The sequence below is a fragment of the Epinephelus fuscoguttatus genome, linkage group LG9 (assembly GCF_011397635.1).
Source record: "Epinephelus fuscoguttatus linkage group LG9, E.fuscoguttatus.final_Chr_v1".
NCBI classification, from domain to species: Eukaryota; Metazoa; Chordata; class Actinopteri; order Perciformes; family Serranidae; genus Epinephelus; species Epinephelus fuscoguttatus.
The window spans coordinates 38624031-38637210 of NC_064760.1; the positions used below are offsets into that span (position 1 = coordinate 38624031).

At 40.3% G+C, this 13180-nt stretch overlaps 1 protein-coding gene and 1 non-coding gene across 2 annotated transcripts in view; one reads left to right on the forward strand and one right to left on the reverse strand.

Moving 5' to 3' along the window:
• The window catches only part of zgc:154054 (Alpha-1,3-mannosyl-glycoprotein 4-beta-N-acetylglucosaminyltransferase B-like), a 43765-nt gene extending 39350 nt beyond the window's left edge, over positions 1-4415 (reverse strand). The window contains exon 1 of the mRNA XM_049585202.1: positions 4098-4415. Coding sequence (XP_049441159.1) covers positions 4098-4188 — 91 coding nt within the window. The 5' untranslated portion in view covers positions 4189-4415. The remainder of the gene's footprint in view (positions 1-4097) is intronic.
• Positions 4416-5208: 793 nt separating this feature from the next.
• trnaa-ugc (transfer RNA alanine (anticodon UGC)) lies at positions 5209-5280 on the forward strand. Its single transcript has one exon. It is a non-coding gene; the product is annotated as a tRNA-Ala (tRNA).
• The last annotated feature ends 7900 nt before the right edge of the window (positions 5281-13180 follow it).

Genomic DNA, 13180 nt, shown 5'->3' on the forward strand with positions numbered 1-13180 from the left:
AGTGACATGAGAAGTTTTTGGAGTTTTTCAGATTACTGTTAATATATCACACAGGAGCGTTGTTTTTCTTATGGCCTCAGCTTCTTGTATCACTGCAATGAATGAATACTTCTATTTTATTCTATAATTTAACATTTTTGTCGATAGGCTTTGAGTCTTTCCTGTGTGGAGAGACATGTTCTACCTACTGCTCATGTGCATGCAGGCTGTTAGCGTTTCATGTTTAGTATTGCTTATCATGACCCCTCCCTGAGTGCCATAAACCATTCAACGTGTCAGTTTGTTCGTTCACATTTACGTAATTTAAAAATGTCATTTGTACATGTCTTTGTGTAGTCACATGGTCTCTCTTTATCTCCTCCTTTCAGTTGATATGCTGATGATAAAGTCACAAAGGTGGAGACGACAGTGGTAGAGGGAAAACAATAAGTGTGTGTGTGTGTGTGGGGGCATTCTTGGAGTCCAAGAGTTTGTGAGGTTACTTGTAAGATAAAAAAAAAAAGGGAAGCAACAGACATTATTTATCATGATTATTTTTATTGCACTTTCATATTTAAATAAACTGAGTGCTGCATTTCACTTCCATGTTGTGCTATATTCCTGCTAGTGTACAAATGTTTGCATCAAAATAAGACTGGGCCTTTTTCACAGTGCATCTCCTACAAGTAAAACTGAAATAAAATTGTACCAAAACGTTTTACCCCAAATTAAATCAGCAAAGCACTGTTTTTACCTCACGCTGTGCTACATTTCGGCTAATTAACAAATATGAAATGCAATTGCATTGGTCATGCCTGTTTGTCTTTGAGAGCTGAATGGATAAGTATCCACTGCTTTTTAAAAAATTTTATTTTAGTTTTCCAATGATCACTGTACTGTCACATGCTGTACAGGGTCCTTGTTAGTGACTTTTGAGTTGATGCTTGACAAGGATGGGGATTCAGTGTGGTAACGTTAGCAACATTGGCCTTCATGCATTCATCAAGTTGCAGCTTGTGGTGTTTTTTCAGGTGGTTTAAATAGGTTAGTTGTTTTGCTTTGCAGCGCAGACACAAGTCTCATGCACTGCATGATGTTCGTTTTGCCCGTTTGCAGTCATGATATGATGTGCGCGCATAGAGGCATGACAGCTCTTTAAAAGTGGAGGTTGTCTGTTAGTTTAAGAAGCACTTGTTTTGATATGCAGCTGATTCTTGGCGAAGCACGCACACATATCACAGCTGATCATGTTCATCCAACATAACTCACCCATTTACATTTTATTAAGGCTTAAAGTTATGCATAATTAAGGGTACGGCCGCTTTGAGTGACAGATGGGTACTTTCTGTTGACAAGTTGCTAGCATGGCAACAGTGTTGGTTATGTAGTAGAGTGTAGATTTAGCTGTAGCTGTTGCTATTTCAGTGTGTTTCTGGTCCAAGAAAGTTAACTGGGGAGGCATTGCTGGCTTAGTGGACAGAACAGGGATGTTTTGATCACCTCAAGAGTCTTTTTCAGCGTTTGATTGTACTAAAAGACCCTCAAAGAGGTCTGATGATGATTTTATTCAATGATTTTAAGCCTGTTTTTCATTGGTGAAAATTAGCATTAGTATTATTACAGTTAACCCCAGCTGTAAATTCGATGTGCACACTAAACTAGCAGCTAGCGTTAGGGTTAGCTCCACTGTCTTGTCTAAATATACTCACTTCTGGCTCCACAAAACCAAGATGGCGATGACTGAAATGCCAAACTTGAGGTTTGGTAACAGAAATCCACAAAGCAGTGGGTGATGTCATGGTGGATTTGTCCATTATTTTATGCAGTCCATGGTCTGCAAGCATTTCTCCTCATTTTGTCCACTTAGTAGCCTATATTTTAACAACATTACCCTCATGAGCTATTCCCACGGCATTGCTAATTACTAGACCACCAAGACTATATAAAAAGTTTGGTATTGATGGGACGGATAAAAAAATAAATAAATAAATTGAACTTCTTTCCAATATGATCACTATAAAACTGTTACAGTGTACAGGGTGTTTTGTTCCAGTAGTGTAAAGTGCACAAGTATTACTGTAACTCGCTGTAATTTTTAGATGGAATAGAGTACCCTGGGAATGATTCCTCAAACCGAGAAATGAGTTAGCGTTTTAACACTTAGTTCCCTTTAGTTCCCTTGTCTCAAAATCAATGTGTTTTTTGTTAAGTGCCTGAAATAAAGTCTGTGGTCAACACAAGCTTAAGATTTTTTTCCAAGTTTTCTTGTACGACATAAAATATGTCAGTAAATACCCCACTCGTAAATTTTGAAGTATCAGCAACTTTTGTTTGCCACAAAGCTTATTTTCTGCATTAATCCAAAATCCAATTGATAAATCCCATTGGCTTTTGTCGAAGGAACAACGGCAACATTAACATCCGTGTCAGCCTACAAATAAATGTCATTCCTGCCATACTCTATGACATATATAAGGATTGGTGACCTGACTAAGATTGTGAAAACTGAGTTCAAGCAATAATTTAACACTAATCATATATCATATTGTTTCTGTTACTGATTAAAACTATTTTGTTGTAACTAACAGCTGATGAGCATCGTGATAAAAGAATAAATAATGTTTAAAATTTTGGTCATTGGAATATTCAATACACCTTAAATGTTGCCTTCTTAAGGTCTTAAGCTTCATTACAGTAAACAGTAAGTGTTGGACCATCATACCTACGTCACTGGTGTCATCTATTAAAAACTTCACCAGTACAAATATCTTCTAATACATCAAAGTTTTAAAAAGCTTATTGACAGCTTTGATGTAGTCACAATCACCCAGCCTTAGCTGGCCTGACCTAACCTGCTGAACAAGAACAAGCTTTTTGATGAAACTAATAAAGGACAGCTGGGAGCTGAAAAGGAGGAGTGACGCCTCTGGGCAGTGTTGCCAGATTGGGCCGTTTAGGGTTGCATATGTGAGGTAAAATGGGCTTGGGCAGGTAGACGGAAGACAGAAGGACTGGTTTATAAATACATTAAAAACTGAATTTTGGAGATGGGGGTACACTTTAAGTTGGCATATTGCCAAAGGTGGTTACAGTTTACCAAGTTAAATAAAATCTGTTTCTGAGTTGCCCTTTTACTTCTTTTTTCTATTTATCTTAAGGCAGAGAACAGATATTAAAAATAGTTGTATAACTGCAATGTATGATGATCCTCCTCTCTGTGTTTTAGCACACTTATGAACGCTAGAGCTGATGTTTCATTATTATGTTTTGCTGAAAAAATGCAGTGAACCACCATAGTTGCCACTGATTATGAATTCAATTGTATTGTTTATTGCAAATACTCTTAGGGTGTTTTTTTTTTAAATTTAGGCAGATTTTGAGCAATTATTAAGATGGAAAACATAAAAACCCTGCCTTTGGTTAGAGCAGGGTCGTCATAGTCGGGGACTATGGAGGGGAGCCTTGAAAAACCTGGAGTGAAAAGGTTGGTTTTACTTACAGTTTTATTCCTAACTAATTGGTGCCATAACTAACTTAAAACTGGCTGAAAAACATTGGTTGTACTGAGCATTGTATAAAAAAATAGTGGAATTGGAAAAATTTGGTGCTGTGCCCCCAGGTTAGAGCCACTAGTAGAAAAAGTGCCCCTTAGGATATCTGTCTGTTCATACAGACTAAAAGCTGAAGGGGGACCAAAGGAAACTTTTAAATCCATCAGGGTTAGTAATGTGGGGTGTGGGGTCAGTATACTGGCCTGACCCAGGGTCCACAGGTTGGCAGTAAAAGGTTACATCATTAACTGTAGTTCTGTTTAGTCCACAGACTGTATAGAAAATCCCACAACCCAACAAATAGTCCCACAACCTCTTGAATGACAGTTTCAGTCAGTGTCAGGCAGATACTGTTGTCCGAACAACGTCTGTTGCTGCCACAGTCGCGTGAAGTGGCGAATAATAGTTTCTGTGTGCGTAAGTTTTCAAACAGAGACACTGTGGAGTTGTTTCTAATATTTTCACTGAAACACCCAGTCACTTAACAGTAAACTGAAGTGTTGCTCCAAACCAAGAAGATACTGTTGGTGATTAGTAGGCTAACGACAGGTTACACTGACAGCTTACCTCCATCACTGGGAATCGATTTAATCCAAGTAAGCGAAGCAATACACGCGAAAGCCAGCAGACATCCAAATCTGAAGGAGTAAAACCTCATTTCATTTGCCAGTGACAGTCCGTCCGTCTTTGGCTGCCGACGTGCCGCCAGACACCAGTTCCCAGCGGCCAGCAGGTGGATGTGAGCGGCTCAGGTAAAGCGCAGGTACTGTTACGCTTTATGCTAATACGCTGTGACTCTATCCCCTACGTTAAAAACACACAACGTAAATGCATGTCTGTCTCTAACCTCTTCCACCTATGTGGACCGCAGGTGTGAACTGTCTCATGAGGACAGCTCATTTATGGAAGTGACGGTAGAACAAACTGCCAGGTGCACGACTAATGACAGGGCAACAGCGACATCTGCTGGTGAAGAGAGAGAAGCATCACTGTGGACACAGAAACTAAATAAAATAATAAAAATCAGTGTTTCAAATGCTCATTGAATTTTAGAGACGATTTAGTTTTACTTTTGAAAACATGTAAAATATTAAACGAATGTTATAAATGTAATAATTTTAAACTTTAAACTTTTTAAAAAAGATTGTGCTAAAAACGAGACACCGCAGCGTTGCTGCAGTAACAGCATAATTTACAATTAATGAAACGTCATCATTGTACTATTATTGTTGATTTAAAGAGAGAATATTTCATAGTTTAGTCTCAGTGTGATAAGACACCCCTGACGTTATGTTCACCAACTCACGTATTCTATTTACGTATTCTCACTAAAATTTTAATGACGAACTAACGTTAAACGTTTTGTTCTGGTGTTGGGTGATAGCCTACGTTTGTAGTCGATTTATAGCCTAACGTTATATTTCTCGCACATCATAAAAAGTCTAGGTGAGCTGTAACGTAAGTTATTTTGTCAAGTGTGTTTTTCAAGTTAGCCTGTGGAAGTTATTTTAGATGAAAGTTACATTATAGAAAATAGACTAGTTTCCTGCCCCACGATAGGGACACCTCTCAATAGTATAATATCTGTGGTTTGTTTATATAAACACAATAAAAATACACACATATCGATCCCATGTAACATGTATAAATACTCTAGTAGTCTCTGTTTCTTTCAACAGGGGATGTAGCTCAGTGGTAGAGCGCATGCTTTGCATGTATGAGGCCCCGGGTTCAATCCCCGGCATCTCCACTTTTTGATACATATTTTCAATGTGGGTTATTTTTACCTGAGACGATTCGAACTTTCCGGTTAACAACTGCACCATGTGTACGCTAGCTGCATTAGCATGTCTACCAAGAGACACAGAGACGGCTGCTCTGTCAGGAGTACACGGTTTGAAATTATGTAGCTAGTTGGTGTCAAAGCCAACTTCTATCTCGTTAACTTCAGAGGAGTGCACGAGGCTCACAAGAGGGTCCGACACCAATATCTACTCTCTAGTTTTAAAATGCGTGCACGCGACGCGAGCTCTTGCATACTTAATACACCGTTTCCTTCAGTCCGTATTTCTGCAGATCTTACCTGAGGGAATACGATTTATAGCATTGTAGAAAGATATATTTATTTGATAGTCATAAAATAGGCTACACATAAAACTACTTCACCTGACGACAGCTATCACATTAACCCACAACTGTCTACAGAATGAATCACACAATAAAACCCACAGGCTTATTTCCATTGCACTAAAAAAGTAGGCACACAGCTCAGTCACGAGGAAAACGGTATGTAGCGGTTGTGTAAGGACATTATGATGGGCCCCAGTACATATTACCCAGCAATAATCATTGCATATCTATCTATCATTTTGTTTTTTTTGATAGTTTATTATAGATTTCATAGCTTATATAGAAAAGCATATCCTTTTGTTTTAGATAGCTACTGGTTATTTAAAAAAAGAAAGAAAAAAGAAAACCATGAGGCAGATGGGCGAGCCTTTTTGAGGGCATGTCTACCAAATTGCAGCATTTTTAAATTAGGAACATTCTTTATTTTATCATTCCTCTTTGAGCACAGATATGTCTTCAATCTGGATCACTTGCAAGGGCCTGCTCTCTCTACGGGCCCCTCTATCCCACGGGCCCTTGTGCAATTGCACTGCCTGCACTGTCTATATTTACACCCCTGGTGTGTAGCCTATTTACTTGTCGATGCTCTCGTACTGAATATTTCCACATATGCAAATGCATCAGGAGGGTAGAGGAATACTTTGACAGATGTGTGCTATTCTCAACAACAGATGGATATATGTGGATAAATGTAACAAAACATTTACTGTGAGACCAAAGTGACTCAAAGACATCCCTCATCATGAGCAATAATGTCATCTGAGTTTTGAAAAATAATGGAGGTGCAATGGTTGAGTTACTGTATTTAATTTTGGCACAACTTTGCATTTAAAGGACCAATTTACCCAAATTACAAACAAAACAAAACAAAACAAACAAACAAACAAACAAACAAACAAAAAACATATTTTCTTACTTACTGTAGTAGTAGATATGCAGATAGTTTTGGCATTTGTCTAGGTTTTTAGATATTCCTCTATGAAGGAATCAGCTACTTGAGTTACTTTCCTGCACTATGTGGTATGTAAATGATTGACAGTATCTCCACTACAGACAGGATCTGTGTGTTCAGCCAATGTGTTGTCCCAGACAGATGGACATAAGTGAATATGTGGGCCATCTCTGTCAACGGTTAGTCTGTTCTGCCTCCATCTTACTATATAATGACGAAAAGGCCGTCTTTCTGTGGATGTGTGTCTGTGTGTCTCTTCCACGTTTTTCTCCTTACTGACTTGGTCAATCCATGTGAAATTTGGCACAGTGGTAGAGGGTCATGGGAGGATGCAAATGAAGCAATATTACATCAATTGGCCAAAGGGGGGCGCTATAGCAACCGATTGAAATTGCAGACTTTGAATGGGCATATCTCATGCCCCGTATGTCGTAGAGACATGAAACTTTGCACAGAGATGCCTCTCCTCATGAGGAACAAATTTGCCTCAAGAGCCCATAACTTCCGGTTATAGAGATTTTCCACCATTCCACCAAGGCAATGAATATTGCGGAGGGCGTGGCTCATCACATAAAGGGTTTCACTGATCACCACACAACTTTGTAGGCATATGACCACACATAATCTGAGGGGACCCCTCCATTATTGACCCCATCAAACAAAATGGGGGCGCTAGAGAGCTAATTTCCTATCTAGGCCTAGTGGGGCATATCTAATTTTACTAAACTTGGTGGATATGTAGAACAGGAGAGAGAGAGCAAGGAAGACATGCAGCAAAGAATGAAGGCTGGATTCCAACCCACACCGCTGCAACAAGGGGTAGCCGCACCTTTCCCATGTGAACTACCAGTGCGCCCCACTTTTAAGTCAATACAACATATAAACACTTTAACTATCTGTGTTTCAACGTGCTACCTCAACTGCTCATGTACAGTTTTAACCCACTAACTACCCCACTATTGGCAATGGTACTACTGTACTTTCAATAAAGCAATCGTACTATCAAATTCACAAAAACTCTGTCTGAATACATTACTCTTCTTAATGGGTTCAGTTGACTATTTAATCTGCAATTTCCTATGACCTGTATCCCAAACACACACCATGTGAAACTGTACGTGGGCAGCTGTACACTCAATGGGTATGGACTAGTCATTATTATTATACAGTCTAACTGGAGGTAAGTAAGAAAATATGTTTCCTTTGTAATTGTGGTGGGGTGAAATATCCTTTTAATCCTTTTTCATGAAAATATATGACAAAAACATTGAAGTATTTTTTACAATCACTTTATTGTGGGTTTCTCTTTAATAAGTCATTAATTTGATCATGAGGTCTATAATTAAATTTCATTTTAACTCATTCTCAACTGATAACTGAGTAATTGTATAAATGAGACCACAGATGCACATCATCACTGTCCTCTCCGCTCTGACATGCACATTCGCACTCACAGTTAAACACTGCTCTCTTTGTGGAGCCGCAACCTCAACGCCATCTCTCCTCCACCCAAAAGCTCCTCTGGCAGTTTACCACCAAACTCATCACCAGCCACCATAGGTCGACTCTGTCAGACCGACGTCAGGGTGAGTCATTGTTACTAACATTTTTACACAGGGTACTAGCCTTTTAGCCCCAGGCTAATGATTCCACGGATACTTCATCATCAGATGTCTACAAACTTAGAGACACTGCCACCCAAAAATAGGATACTAGTGGAATGACTGACTACTTTTCTATGTTACGTGAATTTTAGGCAAACTTAAAAAATATTGAAACAAAGTGTTATGGCTGCTCCAATCTCAAAATATCCTGAGTTGGTATTTGCCTTCAAAACCCATGATAAGTCAAACTGTCTGCAGACTGTCAACTGCAGATGTGTAGAGGGATCCCATGGGTGCAGGGCTTCAGAGATGTTAACAGGGACACCACCGAAGTCCAAAAAGAGCATTTTTGTTGCCATGGATAACAGCAAGATGAACCCCACACAGTTCCGGACACACAGCTCCATTCATATATTTACCAAAGTCCCCACCCCAGCCACCCACCCAGCATCCAACACCCATTACCACCAAGTAACCTTTGACCTGTCCCAGCAGCTGCATTCATGAGGAAGTAGCCTGTTGTCCCGGTAACAGAGGAAACGCTTAATCTCCATTTCCCCCAGAAACTTAGATTTCTTTGACTATTTTTTAGATTATACATCAGTTTATCTGCATATGGTTATACCACATTATGACAATGACACAAAAACTATACATATTTTATTTTGTGTCCTTCATTGATACTAATCTTTATGACTGATTATGATTTTTTGGACAATATTATCTGTGTGAAATATAAAATAACATTGGCAGTACCTTTTTAAGCCTGGAGTAGCATCTTCAGGTATTTCTTTCAGGCCCTATAAGGCACCCTGTGGAGAAAGAATATTACATTTATGTACACATGCTTGCACTCTTCTCCCCTGTCTTTGTTAGAGTATTGCTACGATTCATGGCATGTAATCGCCACCTGTAGATCAGTGGAATAGTGTGAAATCATTGGCAAGAATCCGTATCATGCCATCCATGCACAAGAGAAACACTTATTTGAAAAACTGCTCCATAGTGCTACTGGTGGTCAGAAACGCCACAGGATACATTGCTGTCATTGCTGTGAGTGCAGGATAATAACTAAGATGAGCACATCAATCATTTTTGTCAACTCTTCTCTTATCTGGACTATGGCGGCAGGACAGCATGAAAATTACACACTTAAATACGGTTGAGCGGCTTGCTCCATTTAGCATTTAGCTGGCAACATTATTATTATCCATCCACTATCTGTAAGTGTTTATTCTGTTCAGGGTCGGCGGGGGCCCGGCTCCCAGCTGACACTGGGCAAAAGGCGGGTTACACCCAGGACAGGCTGCCAGACTATCACAGGGTGACACACAGAGGCAGATTCATGCGCACATTCAGATTCAGCAGTTAACCTAACCTGCATGGATTGTGGGAGGATGCTGGAAAACCTGAACCCCCCCAACTCTAACACATGCAAACTCCACACAGAAGGACCCCAGCTGGCCAGTGGATTCAAACCCTCTTGCAGTGAGACAACAGTGCCAATGACCGTGCTTCCCATAACATTATTATTATTATCATCATCATCATATTAATATTATGGTCAATATTTTTAAAAGCAACACCTTTGCTATTGCCTCAGAATGTTGTTTTGGCTAACATAAAAACAACCCATTGCATATGTAATGTCAGGCTGTTCTTACTTTTACCTACAAGAAGTAATGCACTATAACTCATATAACCCGCATAATTGTGAGCCAGGGGGCTGTGATCACATGACCTATGCACTGCAGACTTCCTCACAAAACAGGAGCAAAGGAGGAGGTCAGGTGACATAGTATAAAGAGCAACAAAGTCCACAAAGATGTTATGGCACTGCTGTAACTTGTGTTTTTTCTAGTGTTTCCTTGTGTTTACCCTTCACTTTGTTCCTGTCTATCTTCCGCCCCCTGTTTAGATTTATCCGTGTGCTGATGTGGTCGTGGTTCCTGTCCCTGGTTCCCAGCTCTACCCGCCATACTCACCTGCCTCATCAGCTCATCAACTTGCAGTATTTCTTCTCCAGCTCTTGTTCATCCAAGTAGACCATCCCTCTCCTACCATCCAGTTTCACCTGCACACCACACCAGCTTCCTCTCAGCCTCCTCCACTCCATCCCACGAACCCCGGATCATGACCATTCTAATTTCCTGGGATCTAATTTCATCATCTCCATCCTGTGGCCTGGGCTTGGGTTTTCCTTGGGTTTGTAACAAAAGAGAGGTGTCTGGGGTGGTTGAAGTGTTAAACAAATACAGGACTTTGACCCAAGACACTGGGATTCATGTCCCATGTGACATTAAAAGATAATGTTGAGTTATCTTAACACACATAGGTATGTCATGTCACAGTGTCACATCATGTTAAGTGCACATCATGACAATGTCCAACCACAATTCTTTTCCTAAAGCTAACCTAACAGTAAGACGTGCTAATTCATAAGATATGATTTAAACTCTTGCATAAGGATACGGTGGTACTGTACACATCCAGCAGACATGGAGCAACATCAGCATTTATTTGGATGTTTTTGTCCAACTCTCTTTCTTTACCTCTGGTTTGCTCTCAGGAGTTAAATAGCTTCAGTCTTTATAGCTTGCTACCTGCTATTTTCCTTAACTAATCATTAACTTTGCCTGCTTGCTGTCTGTTGCTGGATAGGTAATGTGCAGCAGCTTTCTTTTTGTTTTGTTTTTTTTCTCAGGCTAATGAAAATGTATGGAAAACCTTTGGGGTGTGATCATGTTTTTTTCCTTGGCATCACCACAACACCCCATTAAAAACACAGATACACCACCCACCTGCTCCCGTATCAAATCACAAGCCAGTGGAAGCCACATTGCAAACAAACCCACTGATCACAGTGATTCTACTGAAATGATTCATAAATGCATGTATGTGTGTTTGGCCTCTGAAGGTAAAACAAGCAACTTTACCAGTTGGGGATGTCAAGTCCGGTTGCTTTTGATAGCACAACACCTGTTGATCAGTAATTAACCAGTTAATTCTTAAGAAAAGAAAAGAAGCAAAATGTCGTGAAGCACAGGAGGATTCTCCTTTTAGTCCGGCACTTCATTAAAACATTGAGCTACATCACATTTTAACGTGCTATACATTTAGATGTGGTGAAATTTAAATGTTTTGGGATGTCTTTAATGTTTTGTAATGTCTCACCTTTTTGTGATGTCTTCGCATTGCTAACAGACAGCTGGCTAGCCACGTTAATATGTGAAAACATAGTGCCCACTTACGACCCTCCAGTCTCCAGTGGTTTGGTAACTGCTCTGCACTGCACGCTACCTGGATTGGGTTGGAGCTAGCAAGCAGCGGCGGCGCCCATTCCTGTCATTTCTGCTAGTAAGGCTATCCCACCCCCAGGATGACTGCAGAAACATTGTGGCCCAGGTAGCCATGGTGTGTAGGCACCTCCATTTTAGGCTGCAAAACTCCTTTAGCATTGTTAACTATGTTAGCACCACTAGCCGTGCTGACATTGATAATGATGCTAACAGAGCTAACAGTGATAACTCAAAATTGACAAGAACGAGGGTGGAGCACAATGTTTCCACAGCAACATTGTTGGGTCGGGATGGCTTTAATAGCGGTAATTGCCGATTGAGCGGTGCAGTTAGCTCACACCGGATGCAGGTGGTGCTCAGTGCCGTGAACTGAAGAGTAGTAAAATTAACCCTGTTTGCATCCCTGCTACCACTCTACCGAAATAATGAGATTTGTAGCCATCAGTGGAGCATATTATTGATTATGTGTGTCAAGTTAGACTGTTTTCAGAATTGCTGTGATAAATTAATTTCATGACAAGTAAATCTACAATGAGGAAAGGCTTGTTGAAGAGCATCAGTCAGTCACATGATCTGTCTGTCTGTCCTGCTGCAGAAAACACATCGGAGGAATCAGGTTTCCTGCAAAAAGATCACCTCAGCCCTACATGTGTTTTTACTATCAGCCATTGTCCCTCAGCAGACACAGAGCAGATTAGATGGAACTTAATGATCCCAGTGGGACGCCTCAGCTGCTAATAGGAACAGAAAGAATATTAGCATTGACATGAATCAGTCCATGGCAGCATGGAAAATATGAACTCGTACACTTGTAATATGCTCTTGTCAATCTCTCCAATGCTTTTGGCTTTCTGCTTTTTAACTTAGAATTCATAGGAATGCAAGTCTTTATGGAGAGAGTTGAGTAAAAGAGTTTCAGCTGTACTTGAAGAAAGAGGTCACAATGCCTCGAACAGTTGGTCCAGTGGCTTAAACACAAAGAAAGATCACGAGAAAAAAAAGGAAACACGGATATAGAGGGACAAATCTGTTCGTCTTCATTTTAGTTTTAAATCCCCGCAGTAAGAGGATTGTGTGTAAAATGGTAAAGCCGTCATGAGAGAAGATACACATGAACATGCAGATGTTGCACACAGGGAGACAAACACACATACACACGCAAAATCTAAACCCATATTTGCTGTTTAACACTCACTAATCCCTCCCGGGTCAAACGCAGGATTCCAGGCTCACAGAGTGTTGTGCCATGACTAATTATTTTAATTTTAAAAGAGGGGAATAGTGTAAAATCAGAGCATTTATTTTTATACTATGTTAAATATTTGTCAGGATGTGGAGCTCACAGATGGAAGGAGAGTGACAGAGCTGAGCGAGTGAACTGAGGCAGAATCTTCTTAAGTGAAAGAAAGAGGCTGTTTCTGCAAACATGCAAGCTTACATTTGTCATGTCAGTGTGGCAGTGGGTGGGGTAAAGGGTGGGGAGTGGGGGTTAGGAGCTGAGCTTTGAGGGAAGAAGAAGCAAGGGAAGAGAAAGGACCCATCTGTTCCTATAGTGGCAGATAAAGAGAGACAGAGGGAGGACGGATGCAGAGGAGGAGGAGGAGGAGGAGGAGGAAGGTAAGCACAAAAACACTGTCTTGTTTAATGCTGTGTGCAGTTTATTGA